This window comes from Hirundo rustica, chromosome 21 (assembly GCF_015227805.2).
Source record: "Hirundo rustica isolate bHirRus1 chromosome 21, bHirRus1.pri.v3, whole genome shotgun sequence".
NCBI lineage: Eukaryota > Metazoa > Chordata > Aves > Passeriformes > Hirundinidae > Hirundo > Hirundo rustica.
This window is the reverse complement of record NC_053470.1, coordinates 7,025,444-7,041,881: the sequence shown is the minus strand read 5'-3', so window position 1 is coordinate 7,041,881 and position 16,438 is coordinate 7,025,444. Positions and strand designations below refer to the sequence as shown.

Below are 16,438 nucleotides of genomic sequence, written 5' to 3'. Positions count from 1 at the left end.
AGTCAAATGAATGTGATGGAATGAAACACCCTTGTATATTCCCCTCACTTAAATGATATTTTGGCAAGAATAAATAATAAAAAAAAAATGTAGTAAAGGCTTTGATGAGAAGGAAGCTGAGAGACACAAAGCCCCAGAAAGGCAGCAGGAAATTAAAGTTAATTATAAAGGAGGATTAATTTAAGCCATCAGACATGGCATGCTGGGCTAATGTCAGGCCTTAGATGCATTGCAATGCATGACAGAAATCTTAAGAGCCGTCAGCCGCTGCAAAAGTGACTTTTTATTGAAAAACATAAATTGCATTTGGTGTTATTCCAGCAAAACACACGTCTGGTGGAGGCAGGGGTGGTGTGCAGTGACCACTCTCCTGACACACTGAGGAGCAGGCTCGGTTCTTTCTCTTGTCCTTCAGCTCTGAGTCCCTTCTGGGCAGCATTTGCTGACGATTCCTCTAGAGGACATGCACAAGGCTGCCTGGAACTCTTCATCCCACCTTCTTTCCTTACACCTCACCTCGTACTCACCAGCCATGCCCTGGGCTGTGGCTCAGCCTGGGCAGGGTGGGAGCTGCACCTCTCCTGCCTCCACAGCTTGGCCAGCTGCTCTGCTGCCATGGGGACTTTATGGGCTTTTCTAGCCAGTTGCAGAACCTTTTTTCTCCTGTGTCGTGGAGACAGCAGCTGCCCCATTGCTGCCTGAGGCTCCCACCCCCTGCCTCCCTCCTTTGCTGGGAGATACCAGTGAGCCCTGTCCAAAACTGGTGGTGAGGCACAGCCAGTACCTGCCACACCCTGAGCCATATTTAGGTGTGCAAACGAGCTACAGATAACTAAAATCTCCATGCTGCACGGCCTGATTGCCTCCGGCTTCGTCTGCAGACCAGCGCCCGAATCCCCTTCCCTGATCCCTCCCTGAAGGATGCAAAGTTAGCCCGGCGCTCCCACCTCCGCCTTTCCCCACGGTTGTCCCTCAGAGGAGCTGCTGAGGATGCCTGAGGTCCGTGGCATTCCCCAGAGTGTCTGAATTCACCCCCAGCTCTGAGCTGCACCCCTCTTTCTCCTGCCCCCCCTCCTCCATCCACCCCTGCCCACTCGCTCCCTGGCTCCACTTGTTGATAACGTCGGGAACTTCTTTGCATTTAAATAAGGGACTTACTCGGGATTTGACATCCCACTGGGATCCTGCTTCATCACCACAGCCCGGCTCCGAACTGCTGCTCGGAGCTGTGCATAACTTAGCCTTTAATGAGGCTGTGGCACATCTCGGTGTCCGGGAAGCCTTCCTGCCTGCCTCCTCCCGGAGCTGAGCGCCTTCCACAGGAATTAGCTGGGCTGCCTGGCCTGATAAAGATGGAGCAGGAGCCTCAGACAAAAGAGCTGCTGCTGGAGCTGTGCCTGCCACGAGCTCCACGGGCACTTGGAAACGCAGCAAGTCTCAGCGCTGGCTGCGGGTTATCGAGGCTTCCGAGCTGCTGTCACTGCAGAGGAGGTTCCAAAAAGGTGTCTCGGCTGTGCTCTGAGGCCCATTACCAGAGTTTTTAAGGCATCAAAGCAAATAATTTTACTTCCTACCCTTCCCGTCTCACTCTGTTTGTTGTACTTCCAGAGGGACTGAACGCGGAGTACGTGAAAGGAGAAAACATGGAAGGCGTTGTGAGCGAGGAACCCCAGGGTGAGAGCCTTGTACTCCTTACCCCTGCCTGCATCCCTCCACAAACACAGCTTTACCCAGGGGCTTCCTCAAAGCCCCCGGAGCTGCACCGAGCTGCCGTGTCCCTTTGATGATGGCAGCGCTTCGGTGATGCTGCAGCTTTTGTGGAACACCCACCACGGTGCTTTTTCACCCCTTTACTCTTACAAAGGAAAGCCTGGTGAGAGCCCAAGGAGCTCAGGCTGGAAACGATGGCAGTTAACGTTTAGCTTTCATGTAAGCAGCCATCGAGAGTCTTGCACAAGAGAAGCATGATCTTTCTTTCAGTGACAGACAATCGAGGCTTTTCCAGTGTCACATGCAGTCAGGCAGTGCTGGGCCCTGGTTCCATCCCGTGCTTATTGTACTCATGGGTTTTTCTCTTTCTCCCCAGTTAAATATTCAGCCCTGGAAACGCAGTCAGCAGAACCACCAAAACAAGACAGCGCGAAGATGTAAAGCGTGACCCAGGGCTAGGAAATAATCAGTCAGCAGCAACGGAGATCTTTCATGCTTGTAACTTAGCTTTTAATTTAATTTGACTCCAAAGCTATTTAATGTGTATTTAGGCTTGAACTGGCTTTTTATTGCTGTAGGCTTTAGGGTTAGACTGGCAGCATGCGTTTATTTTTTGTGAAGAGGTTTATGTTTACACAGAAGCGGTAGCGTAGGGTTGGTGTGCGCTCGTAGGGAAATCCACAGAAGGTCCTTCAAGCTGTGGTCAGTTTTCAAGAGCTTACAGGTACAAGGACAGTGAAGTGCCTGTAAATAGCAATCCAAAGCCAAACCCTGCAAAGCCTCCAGCCACCTTCTGCCGTCGGCTCCGGGCAGTGTCACTTCCAGTGACAAAGCTGCACGTTTCCTGAGGGTGCGCCGCAGCCCTGCGTGTGGCCACACCTAAAAATGAAGTGCCTATGGTGAGTCCTCGTGTGGGGCCTGGGGCTGAGCCAGGTGACTCCCTGCTCCCCAGCCAGGAGCTGAGGATGTTTCACCACCCAGCACTGGGCTTCCACCCAAAGGAGCTGATTTTCACACGAGTCACAATTGGAGTTGATGGTAGAGCGTGCAGTGGTCACTTTCGGCAGATGCCATTTGAACGCTCTGCTGTGCTGCAGAGCAGAATGGAACTGAAGTGATCCGCTTTGTCTTAAGCTGTGCCAGGGGAAGTTTAGGTTAGACATCAGTGCCACGGGTTAGTTGATGAGGAGGTGTTAGGTTAGGTCATAGGTTGGACTTGATGATCTCAAAGGTCTTTTCCAACTTAGTTCATTCTGTGATTCTGTCTCTCACTTGAGGCACCTATGTTGTCAATTAAAGCTGTGTGCATATGGATGCTTTCAAGGACGGGTTCAGATCTCAGTCACACCAGAACAAGTGACAGATCTAACCCAAAAGAAAATACAGTGGTATCTGTTAAGACCTTTAGTGCTCAGTACCACAACAGAAGTCAAGCTTAACAAGGTGCAGTCCCCTCCTTCTTTTATCAGCAACTATCAGGAGTGCTCCCAGAGGCAGAAAAAGGATTTAAGCTCCACTCTTTGTGTCACTGGCTAAGCTTTAAGAAAGGCTTTACTGTCCTTTCCTGTCCTGCATGGGGTTCCTGCAGCTGCCTGGGAAGCGCTGGGCTGCGAGTGGTGCCCAGCAGGACACTGGGCTGCACCAGGACAGTGCACACACAGCTCCTGCCACGCTGCCAAACCGCTGCCTACACCCGACCTTCACTGTCCTGCAAGAAGTTCTGTTTGGATTCCTAATCCCTCCCCAGCAACCTTTTCGAGTGCTGCTGAATTGTGGCTAACTGCCACTTTCCAATACGTTTTTCCAAATCGATGATTGCTTAAAAAGCATGCTCTCAAGTGAAGGAAATTTCACTTCACATGATGGAAGAGGTACTCACTGTTTATATACAAACCTGAAATGTAGGCACTTCGTACATGGGTTTGCAAACTCCGTGTTTTATGAGCGTGTGTTAAGAAAATCAAGCCTTTCGGTATGATGTACAAATTCACAGCTTTCAGGTAGACATGACTTCCAGAAAGCCCTGCCAGGAGGTGAATGAGCCCAGGAGCATCGCTCTCTAACAGCTCCATTTGGAAGGAAATTGCCCAGTAACTTGGTTAAGTATTTTGCAATAGCTGCACAATTCCTTATGCTCTTTTTAACAGCTGCATTTTTAAAGCCTTATGCTAGCTCTGGCAGAACAGCTACAGTCGTTTGTAAGGTGCCTCACAACTATTTAGAACACTTAGGCTACAACAATACTGCTCTGAACTACTGCTGCTTTGTTTTCTGAATGAGCTTGGAATAGGAAAGAAATGTCAATAATTGGCTGGGATAATGGAAGCTCAGGAAAGAGATGGGAGGCACTGTTTGCTCGGTCCCAGAGAAGGGTTTGCTTGGAGGAAGTGTGGCCTGCAGAATTGCAACAGGAGCTCAGGTGCTGGCTGAGCCACACAGCTGAGTTTGTGGATCTCCAGTCCCAAGCACTTGTTTTTTGTTCCTACCCAAGCACGTTTGAAAGCTGTAGCGTGCAATGTGTTTTCTGTAAGTTACTGTAGGTGAAGTGTTACAGCAGGGCACTGATGATCACCAGAAGCTGTTTTCCCAGCTTAGTGCCTAGAATTCCTCCTCTCACTTTGCCAGTGACCACGTTCCTGCACTGCAGATCTCGGGTTTTACCCTGCCCTGTCAATATCAGCGTGGTTTAAAGGGTACAGCTTCCACCCCTGCTCTGGGGAGCTCCTACAGCAGGGCACAGAGGGAGCACAAGTCTAATTCAAAATACTGCAGGTCACAAATGTAACGAAGAAGGGCAGCAAGCTCTTTCACTGGAAAAGCCACCCCAGGTTCTGGGACTCAGAAGCTGCTGCTTTGCCCAAGGCTCCTCTCTAAGGCAGGAGACTGCTGACACTTCAGTGTAACCTGTAGGTGTGTGGAAATCCATAAATGCAGTGAAAGAGAACACTTCCAAAGTGAACAGCGACAGGATTCAAGATTTCTTCCTCTAGGATTTCAAACAGGAAGATGCTTGCAAATCCTGCAGCAGAGAAATTAGGCTTGGCCTTCTCTTCAAAACTGAACAAAAGTCAGTCTTAGTGGTAAATGTCAGCAAAGGCTCAAATGATTTTTTATTGCTGTTTGTCCCCTCTTCCACCTCAACTGCCACCAGTCTCTGAGAAACAGGGAGTTTATACATCATCTATATTTTAAGCATTATAGCAACCCAGAGGTTTCCTGTGAATTTTCCTAGTAGCGATCCAGGTTCTAGAACAGCTGACCCAGCACTGACTTCTACTTTCATTTAATTACTATTTATTCACTTAAATTGGGATATGGATTTTTTAAAAATCCTGCTTTTAAGCTCTATACATGACATGAACTTTCTTGTCCTTTATAAAAAACAGCAATAAACCACTAGAAAATTGGGTTGCTTTTTTTTCTTTTTCATGAGTCCAAAACCTATATATACAAACGTCCCTGAGAATTTTTGTACTATGTATGCTTCGAGCTCTTTTTCTTATGACACCTCATTCTACAGCGATTTTAAATGGCAATAAAATGATTCAGAAAAGGTTTGTCAAAGGTTTGACAGAGAAAAGAGAGAATTGAAAGAATTCAGCTGGCTCTTTTCGTGTTTATTCTCTCAATTACTTGCATTTTTCTTTGGCAGTAGCTCCTTTCAGATTCCTCAGCTGACACGAATTTCAGATCTTTTTGGCACTATAAACTCAGTCATTTTCATGCAACCCCACTAATGAACCCTTACAAGTGCTCCACTGTCATCCTTAACTATTCATTTGTTGTGATAAAAGCAGAATTAGCCCGTAATACTGATGGAGATTCGGAAAAAGAAGGGTGGTTCGGCAGGCTGAGGCTGTAAAAATTGCTTCTCTAACAGATGAGGTTCAGGAATAAATGAAGTTCATAAATTAGAGACCCCTTTCTTTTGAGTGAAGTTCTAACTCAGAAGCAAGGCAGATTCCTTGCTGCTGCAGAAGTGACCTGTACCAAATGAAGGTTGAATGTTACGCTGTAATAAAATACATTTTGTTAATGTGTGTGTAAGGGTCAGGGGGGGAAAAACCCAGAATTTAACTACCTTTGGAAAACACCAAATAAACCAAATTGACTAGAAAGACATTTTTGACTTGATTTTTTTGTGCCTTTTTTTAATGTTGGAAGTAATGTTTGGCTGTATCCTTATGGTACATCACCTCTTCTCTAAGTACACTGAAGACTTCATTTGAAAAACCAATCCAAACTGGGCTTTGTGAGAAAACAAACACCACTATGAAAACTTTAACGTTAAAAATGGAGTATTTGCATGCACACACACACAGATGCTCTCTCTCTCAGGTCACCCAGCAGCACTGCCTTAGGTTTCCTGCAGCTTTCTTTACATTTTCACACCCAGTAGATAAATCTCCCATGCAGTGCAAACTAAGCTTTGTGTAATGATGCAATGCTCAGTCTCACAGTCAAAAAAGGTGGTTTGTATTTCAAACTAACTGCTTCTGACTCATGTTTCTTAACTCTTTCCTCCCAGCTGCACAAGATCTGGCAGTTAAAAGCTATTAATACCCTTAGTTCAGCAGATACGGTCTCAGCAAATGGACATTCCTTTTTGCTTTCTACCATAAATGTTTCACCTGGGGAATGGTCAGAATTGCCCATTTTACTGTGTCCTCTGTGGTGAGGCTCAGTGCACATGAATGAGAGCCCTTGATTCCTTGTTTGCAGCTTTCAGAGAACCAGCTGTTCTCGGTGTTACTACACACAACACAGGAATCAGAACAGCTTCTCTTGGAGAATGAAAGCAATGAAACACTTCTTGTTTAAAGCTCAGGCTCCTTGAGAAGGCTGCCTCTGCAGGGAGCAGAACCAGGCAGTTTAGGAGTGTTTATCGGCTCTAAAAGCTGCCTTCCATTTTAATGAAACAACAACAAAAATTACTTTCATCTACAAAGGAGAAAGAAGCGTAAATTCAGCTCTGAAACAGGGCTAAAGTGGCTAAGTCTCTGATGCTGACGATTCATTTAACTCACTTTACAAGCAAAAAATTACAAGCAAAAAATGTGCCAGCTGGTTACCAAGGCTTCATCCCCTTCTGGGACCCTGGATTCAGGCTGTACCCCCTCTCACATGTCGTTGACAATAGGAAAATCCTACAAGCCAAATGGAACTTCTTGCTGTCCTTGCACATTCCCTTTATACTGAGCAGTCAAAACCAAAAACCAAAGCAGAAGATCTAGCTTTTGAGCCAGAAGTTAACAGCATCAGACAGGGAACAGGATTCTGCTCTTCCCTTAGCTAGTTCAGTACTGCCTTACCGGGAAAAAAAAAAAAAAAAAAAAAAAAAAAAAAAAAAAAAAAAAAAAAAAAAAAAAGACAGAATTAGTTGTTAAATCAATAGGAAAAAGCCTGATTATCACGCAGCAGACTGAGTACAACAATCATCTCCTCAGTGTAAAGCTCTGCTCTAAGTAGCCCACATGAGCTGTGGAATACCTCGGAATATTTCCATGCTAAGTATGTACAAACCCATCCATTGTGCTGACACTTGGAACAGCAGGAGCCTCCCCCAGAGCTCTTCCTGCACATCACGGACTCGCTGAGCTGTGTTCAAGCTGGTGGATACACAGCCAGTCAGCTGAAATAACTGATGTTCTTCTATACAAGACCAAATTCACAGAGTTTAGCTTTAGAAATCCGAGCTTTAAAGAATCTCAGAACGCCCAAGCTAATCCAGTCATCGCTTTTGCAAAAATTAAAGAGAAAATGTTGTGATTATTAACACATACAGAGCAAAAAACTTCAAAAGATTTTCTTTAGCACTGCATTTTGGAGATAATGTGCTTTACTTTAATATACAGTTGAAATGTCAAGGAAATCAAGGAAGAGTTTAATTCAATACCAGCTCAACATATTTTGGCAACGTAAAATTCACCGCTGGCACACCGCTCAGCAGAACCATTTTTACAGGAAAACATCTTTCATCTATTTCTAAAGAGCCTGAGGTTGATTAAGAGATGCAACATTGCAAACCTCCCTTAAGCTGTGCTCGTGTAGGTGAACATTTACTACAAAAAGCATTCACTACAGCAAAAAGGCCAGGTTGAAATGCTCTGCACCGCCCAGTAAACGTGGACACAGCACTGCAGCCTCTCCAGCTGAAGCTGGGGAGGTGCTCAGCACCTCACCTGGCTCATGAACATCGTGCTGAGTACAGTTAATGCACAGAAGGAGACACAGAAAAGCGCCGTGGCGCACGGGGAGCAAATGTGCGGCAAGAAATGAATCCTCAGAGCCAGTAAAAGCCACAGCCACCATAAAGAATTAACTGGCTCTGAAGAATGGGGCTTAATTCCCACCAGCAGAGCCTGGAGCAATACAAGCACGAGTCAAAAAGCAGAGCTGTGAGATTTGTTTCCTAAGGAGAAGAACCAGATTTTCACGAAGCACAGCAAGGAAAACAATCCAGGGAAAATTTGCAGCACGCACCATTTCTAGGCCTTCCAAGAATGCCAGTGAGTAATTTTCTAAAAGGAGGAATGTTACAGTAATCAAATCTCTCCAATATGAGTATTTCTGGGGGGAGGTGTAAGAAAAGTTGAGAATGTATATTTAACATGACAACACAAATTATACATTTACAGAAAAAATTGCTAGTAGGAATTTAAAAAAAAAAAACCAAAAAGTCAAGAGGCTTTATTTCAAGAAAAAAACCCCAACATCATATTATTCAAAAAACTTTGTCAAACAAAGTCATTGCAAGTTAAGGTCCTCAGAAGGGTTTGGACAGGCAGGATCCATTTTGTCAACGTCCAGCTTAAACCCACGGGAGGATGCATGTGTTTAACATCACATACACATGGGTATAAACGCACACAGCTTTGCATTTTGTGTGTACATTTAGAAACAAAACACACTTCACAATGTGCAGCTATACAGACTATACAATTTACACAGCTGGGTGTCACTCCAGCCCCAAATATTACCATTTGCTAGAAAACAAACTCTTACTTTGTACAAGACCTTGACGTGAGCAAGTTTACCCCTCGCTCGGGAGGCTGAAACTGAATAATAAGCTAAACAGTCAAAAGACTTTATTTCAACTTGTACAAAAGGCATTAAAAAAAACCCCTAAAATACATGCTTTACCAAATATATTACATCATACGAGTCAGTGTGGTGTACTTGATAAATCCAGCTCAACTTCATCCACTTTTAATGGCATATTTAGTTCGAAATGTAAAACTGACTACACTGGAACACACCTCTTTTAAAATCAATTTCGAAGTGCATTACCTAAAAAAAATAAATTGCTCTAGGAAAAAAAAAAAAGTATATATATAACTGAGTGAAATAAGGAGTTCCCATTCAGAAAGACATTTTGTGTCCTGTGTAAGCATCATGTGGCATTTCATCTGATCCTCTCAACCAGGCATAGTACTCTAGACAGTGTGTGAGGCATTTTTCTGTCTGCTCGGCAGATGGATTCCTTTTTAGAACGGTTAAATTGTTAGTTGCTCAAAACAAAGTTTAATTTCACGATTGGTGACTTAGCTAGAGTGTCAAAACACGTGTGGGAACTGCCAACAAGAAAATACATCCCATCTACTGAAGCTCTTTTTGGCCTCGTTGTGACAGTATCAGACACAGAGTAAGGCGTGGAGAGCACAGCAACTACAAGTCACTCGCGATCCTTTTGTGGTGGGAGAAGCGTTTCACCCTGCTCTGCGTGGTCTGACAGGGATTTTTTCACATGGCTTGTGCTCCCCGTCACACAGAGGTGTGCACTGGCGTGGCAGAGTGGGAAGGAGACGAGCCTCTGTCGGAGGAGGAGGAAATGGAGCGCGTGGCAGCCTCCCGCTGCAGGTCCTCAACCTTCTTCTGAAGCTCTGTCCGGATGGCCAGGAGCTCCTTGAGGTTTTGGTGGATTGGAACCTGCCAGGTGAAGAAAGAAAAGGCTTGCTTTCACTCTCAGAGCGAGTTATTTTCTTCCAGCAAGGCGTCTGATGTTGCTTTCAATAACAAGGAATTCAACACTTGTGAATTTTGGTATGTCAATATTTAGAGAAAGTGTTTCTTTAGTCATTTGAAATGAAACGCTGCAGGAAACTCTCCCTTTCTAACAACAGAACTGGCAGGGAACCTATTAAAAAGTGTTTGCAGATGGTTTTGATGGGATCCCAAACATACTCCAATAAATGTACCTGTGTCTCTCACCAATACCACTGTCAGCTGAACTTAAAATGCCTTTCCTGGGAATGATTTTTACACAGAGTTCACAAAGCTGGCTCCATATGGAGCATCTTGTTACTCTTCTAACCAGGCATCTTTCCAGGACTCTGACCCCTTCCAGTGAGAAAAGTGCAGCAGCCAAGTGAATGGTGCCTGGACCTCCCAGAGTCTTACTCCAATAAATCTTTCACAGAAGTGCACTGTACAGGTTTCTGCTTCTGGCATTACCCAACAAACATCAGAGATGCACCATTCTGCACCAGAGCCCTTTCATAGTCATCTGAAACATTCAACTATATTGTGGCCAAAGGAAGATTGAAGCCATACTGGATTTTGCAGCTGGATTTGTTATCTCAGACAGGCACAGAGAACCCTCCCCCTCTTCCAAATTCCACAACAAGGCCAAAAAACTTTTACCCTAAGTTGCTTTTAATTTATTTTATCCTGTACGAGCTCTAATTGTTTATGGCTTTTGGAAAGAGCAAGACAAGAAAAGGATTTAATTGCACTGACGCAACAATCATGGGGAAATGCAGCACTGGGAGACCTGTGGATTGCTAGAGGAGTAATTTATCCCCTGGGCTCTGGAATGCCAGGCTCCAGGGAACTGCATTCACCCGCTATCAGTCCCTACTGCTTAGCTGTGATTGTTAAAGGCTGGGATGCACACCTGAGCCTGCCATGGCACACGGTGCCACGTGAAGGAAACAGCAAAAACCAGGAGGAATTCCTTCCAGGATTTGAGTGAGACAGTTTCTGAAATACAATCTTACTAAAATCTCTTGTTTGCCCTAGAAATGGAACATTTACAGAAAAAACAGCCCCTTGCCCCAGCAGAAGTCCCATAAGCTTCCCAATATTTTCATATGGGAAAACATTTTTCTTAGTCACTTTCTCATAAGCAACTGAACCTTCCTGGATGAAATTTTACAGAACAATTCAGTCAGAAACACCAACTTGGGGACTCAGTGCAAACCTTTAGAGCCCAGCTAAGCTGTAAGCAGGGCAGAGTAGGGTAATACAGCAGGGAAAAAAAAGGGGTCACCTTCAAAATACTGTCCATCTTTTAGTAAGGGCACATTAGATTTAAACACTGCAAGACAGTTCTACAAAAATATCACCATGCCATTTCATCTGGTGGTGTAAACACAAAGGGTTTTCTGATACAATGCCTTTCCCAGGAAAAGATTGTTTTTGATTGCCATTAACACAGCATCACGTAGATGCACACAGTATTAAACAATAAAATTCCAGAAACATGTTTCTCATATTAAACTTCCAATGCACACTTTAATCTCATGAGATAACAAGCCAAATGCAGTCTAGAAAAATCTCAAGCAGCTGACAACAGCTGATTTTTTACAAGGTTCATGTTCAAATTACACTACAAATTAATTTCCACTCTTCCTAAAGACTTATTCCCAGGCTGACCTGTTGCTGTCAGTGTATCCTCGAACCATCCTGTACAAATTCTTACAGACAACCATCTCCATTTTTGTCACTTCACCCTGCTCTGCTTCATCACGAGACTCCTCTCTCAAATCAAACCTTCTTCAGAAGGAAATGGCTCCAACAACCTGCACAATAACACCTGTAATGGCTTGCTGTGAACGAGGCTCTCCTTCGCTTTGCCACTGCTTAAATGAAAGCAAGTGCAAGAGTGACAGATTCTGTAAGGAACGAGAAGTTTGAAGAAGGTGGTTTATTAAAAGATCTGTTACTCCTTAACCCTAAAAGTGTGTCTCCAAGGCAAGCTTTTATTACTGCCTTGTTAAGAAATCTTGTAATTGGTTTGCCTGAGATGAATTTGTTGCGAAGCTGACAGCAGCTGTACTGTTTTCTACTCTCTCATTCTGCCTCTCAAATTAGGAGTGGAAGCTCAAAAGATGACTCTGGCCCTATCACCCAGCTGCATTCAACTTATTTTTGCTGCTCTAGTCCACAGATTCTCAGCAGAGTGTGCATCCTCTCTCCTTTGTCACACCACAGTGATGCTGCCAGGCAACGCTCAGCTTCTACAGCCAGGTCCATCATTTCTGTCCTTAACCCAGCTAAAAGCACACAGCTATTTCTGCTGCATGACAGGAGCACACACACATGGAACTCTACCCAGCAGCGCACCTACAGTTCGGATGGGCTGGAAAATTGCCTGAGCCATTGCTCTTCAGGATGTTCTTCATGTGCTATTTAAACTATTATCTCAATGCGCTGAAAACCAGCAAATTTCATTTCTGTGATTTAACACAATAGTCCAGTAAAAATGAAGTAGAAACATAAAGGTGAATGTATTACATACCTTTTAATGGATTTTGAAGGATTAACTTCATAAAAAATATCTGCCATGTACTATTTATAAGAAATAGATTTCTCTAAAACTTAACTACAAACAGAAGCCGATCACACTCAAATCCCTAGTTTTATTCCATTACCACTCTTTTCACTGAGTTACTTAAGGAACTTTTTTTTTTTTTTTTTAAATAAAAAGATTTTATTTAGGGAGATTCACATTTTTTTCCGCTTTTCCCCATTTCAACACTTCTCTAAGTTTCCAGTTCAACTGCTCTCCATCAAGCCACAATTCAACATAGGGCTTGATCCCCTCCTCATACAAACCATTCATTCACCTGCAGCTACCTTCAGCTTCTGCACTTCTTCCCTGTTCCTTGTTCTTCTCCAGGATACTGCCAGTTGCCCTGTCTCCCCACAGAGTTTCTCCTCTCTGGTTTGTGCAGTCTCGTTCCCCTGTAAGCTGTGACATGATTCTCACACTACTAATGATACCTGCAATATCTGAAACCCCACTCCCAACCTGTAAAAAGCAGAAAAATGCTGCCAAAATTGAGTGAGCCAAGTAATGTTCTACACTAAGGAAGAACTGATTGTAGGTTTCTGCAAATGCACCAGTTAAAATGGGTGGTGGTTATTTTCCTCATTTAGCTTCCTTTGCTGCCTATTTCATTCAAAAGCATTCAAATTTCCTCCACCCTAACAACAGGGTACCTACTGCCTACACTGAGCAGGAAAATACTTAGAACACTGCTAAAAACATTCTTTATTGCTAAAAATACCATTGATATGAAACTGTTTGTTAAACTGAATTATCCACATACATCAAAAGCAGAACTTGGTGCAGTGAAATGCTGAGCACAAGCCACTCCACGGTTATGATGAATTATTCCTGTTGGGGAAGGATTTGAGGAAAAATAAAAGTGTGGTTTTTTTTTTTTAAACTATGCCCACAGAGAAACTGGTTATGCTATACCATATACATACTACATCCCATATAAAAACCACCTAGACATAAGACAGCTTCATTTCCTCACAAAGTCAAGCCTTCCTCTTCACGGAATTACTACAGCTCACTTTCAGGATTGATTTTCAGGTTTTCATTCCCAAGGAATCCTTCAGGATCCTGAAGTGCTTTTGGATAGCAAAATTTGTCAACACAAGGATAGATGTAAGAGAAATTATAATAGCTACTCACTCATAGTACCACCAAGCCTTAATGGGATGGATATCTACTGAGTGTTGCTCTACTAGCTCCAGGACTGCCATTCACATGAAAATTGTTCAGCAGTGAATGCATTTTGTCTTGTTCAGCGAGCACACTTTATCTATTTTGGCAACAGGGAAGAAAAGCTGCAGAAGGAAATGGTTATTTTAAATGCATTGCTCAACTTAAGACTGTCAGTTTTCCAAAAGCCTACTCTGTGCATTGGAAAGACAACAATATCTTTCACTTGAGCTTTTTGTTCCTCTCTGTGAAGAACTGGGAGCTCTGACAGCCTAGTTAACAGGACACTTGTAGCAAAAGGCAATCTCCAGTGATGAAGACAGCAGTTTTCAATAATAGTCAATACTTCCACACTTCCTGTAGAGGTGTGCTCCTGAGAAATCAAGCAAAAAACCCCTGACCTCCTGGAAAAGCAAGGACAGAAATTATGAATGCTACCAGGTGGGAACTGGAACAACTGCTGGATTTCCAGACTCAGGAAACTGTATATGCCATTGTTTGCTAAAACCTACAGCCCACTTAGATTTAGACATCTGAGATGTGAGAGAAATTGAGTGCTTGCCCTTCAAAATGTGTCAGAAACCCCTGAAAATGAAGATCATTTGCACAGTACTAGCTTCTCCCATTCTGTGCACATTCTGATGCTCACTACAAGACAACAATTTCTTTTTCTTAGGTAACTACAGTTTCTTTCAGCATCCAGAATAAGCAGTTAGTTTTATTTTATTCCATACTGATTGAATACTGAGACTTTTATCTGCAGATGAAAATTCTCTGCAGTAAATCAGACTCTGGAAATCTTGACTCGACACTCAACTAGAGAGAAACTACCAGCTACTGGATGAAACCTGCCTCATCTCAAAAGGAACTCTTTGTTAATTGCAGGGATGAAATCTGCTTTGCTAAGAGAACACTCAGCTGTCTAACCCACGAGGCAATTCCTTCTCCTGACATCTCCTGCCTCACTCTTTCATTCAAAACAAGAGAATCAGGACCAGCAGTGTCGGAGCCATAAGAGAGCTCTGTCCTGCCACAGAACGGTGATAAACCAAATGTGTGGACATTCCAAAATATCCCAAGGTCAGCTTGCTCAGAGGGGAACACACCAGGCAGGGAGTGAAGGCAGGGATAAATACATGAACACTCCATGTGCCAGGCAGTAAGTTATACGCACCAAGTTACACATTATCCTGTTACATGCAGGATAAAGCATTTCAGTATTTATGTTTTCCAGTTCATTGTCAGCAATTTTCCCAGTGACACTCAGGATCTTATTTGTTGTTTTCACCATACAATATTTTGTGTTTATTGACACTGAAGCTCAGCTAACATCTGATTGCTCAACTGTTCAACACATCAAATCCTTCTGCAATAGCATCAAATAAAAGCAGCAATTGTGAGCTATTTATATACTTTACAGCCATTTCTGTACATACTGAACAAACAGCTTTACTAACTCCTACCGTTTCCTTTCACATCTTTAAGTGAGCTGCTAACCAGCCAACAGAATTTCCCTGACTCTTCTACAGAAGTTTTGTGATTGCCTTTGGCAGATGATACCATCAGAGTAGCTGAATTGAATTTCTAGGTGATAGATGGTGCTAGCCTTTTACGCTGCATGACACACAGGAAGAAAAGAATGAATCTGAAAAATTACAGGGATTTCTGTGGTATTAACATGGGCATTGTGGACGAATTAATAGAACAGAGCTTGAAGAAAAATTACCAGGCATAGAAAAATAAACTACTTAAAACCAAAATGAAACTAAGCCCTGTCCTCCAAGGGTTAAAACATAATTTCCAAGAAAGTATAAAAAGAACTAAACATATCCTAATGGACTGTGCAAAATTTAGTGACTAAAATGCATAATTTTCCTTGCCTCTCACAGCTTGACTTGAAAGGACTGGAACTTTTACTCATGCTCTGCATATATGAATGATGGTGTGAATTGTCCAAAAATACTGCCCCTGCAGAGATCATATTCAAGAACATCATTGTTGTGCTCTCTCCACCTTCCAACAATGCCCAGGGAGATACCTAAAGACATCTGGCAGCCAGAACTCCTCAAACCAGCATCAAGAAGAGGATGAAATGACCACATAGAGAAGGGAAAAATATAGATCAACTGAAAAAATTCAGAAGCATCGTATTATCTAATGTATTCCAGACTAGCAGGGTCTTCTGTAAGGCCATACCCACAGACCCCACACCTCTGTAGTAGAGAATGGAAGAGCTTCTCTTCCACGTGCCACACACAATCAAAGAAAGGGCAAATCTGAAAAAGGTCTTCTCAGTCAATGAACTCAAATAAGACAGAACTAAAATCTATCTACTTTTCTTGGGACAAGAAGTCAATAATGATGCAGCGCCTCCAAACTCAAATCAAAGAACATTTTATTTCACTGAAGAATTAGAATGACCTTGTTGGAGCACTATTTAGCAACAAGGGATGTCCACATTTAACCTAGAATTTTCCACAGTGTTCACTTCTCAGACTCCTGAGCTTTGAATCCTATGGAAAGAGGCTATGTGTCCTCAAGTGCACAAGATCTATTGCAACACAAAATAAACAGGACTCTTGATGCAAATAACAATGATCTCACAACCACCATCTCAGGCTCCCACAAAGCTTAGACAGAAATAATTCTAAGCAATCTTTATAGAACATAAAAATAATAAGAATAATGTTCTATAAACTATGTATGTCCTAGAGCAATGAAGAACATGCTCAGACTGTACCACACTGGTAAAGGTCAAGACACAGGTATTTGAAGACAGAGTACAATAATACAAAAAACAAATTAATATCAAATTTGCATTCAGTAATTTTCAAATTAAAAAAACCTCAAAAAACTGCAGGCCATATATGCTCATTTCCAACAGAAAAGGCAATGAAGTGCAATGATACTTCTTTCAGTCCATTTAAAAATCAAGCTCACTAATCAAGCAGAAATGAGAAAACCTAAAATATTGCCTCCAACCAAAAC

The 16,438-nt window shown here is 43.0% G+C and overlaps 2 protein-coding genes across 7 annotated transcripts in view; one reads left to right on the top strand and one right to left on the bottom strand.

Annotated features, from left to right (window-relative positions):
- Positions 1-5,832, top strand: part of CD99L2 (CD99 molecule like 2) — a 28,327-nt gene extending 22,495 nt beyond the window's left edge. Inside the window, exons 10-11 of the mRNA XM_040083950.1 lie at positions 1,609-1,674; positions 2,087-5,832. Of these exons, the coding sequence (XP_039939884.1) occupies positions 1,609-1,674; positions 2,087-2,151 (131 nt within the window). The 3' untranslated portion in view covers positions 2,152-5,832. The remainder of the gene's footprint in view (positions 1-1,608; positions 1,675-2,086) is intronic.
- Positions 5,833-7,573: 1,741 nt separating this feature from the next.
- MTMR1 (myotubularin related protein 1) overlaps positions 7,574-16,438 on the bottom strand; it is a 34,931-nt gene continuing 26,066 nt past the window's right edge. For all 6 annotated transcript variants that reach the window (XM_040083946.1, XM_040083947.1, XM_040083949.1 and 3 more), the window contains one exon: positions 7,574-9,639. In XM_040083946.1, the coding sequence (XP_039939880.1) occupies positions 9,475-9,639 (165 nt within the window). In that variant the 3' untranslated portion in view covers positions 7,574-9,474. The remainder of the gene's footprint in view (positions 9,640-16,438) is intronic.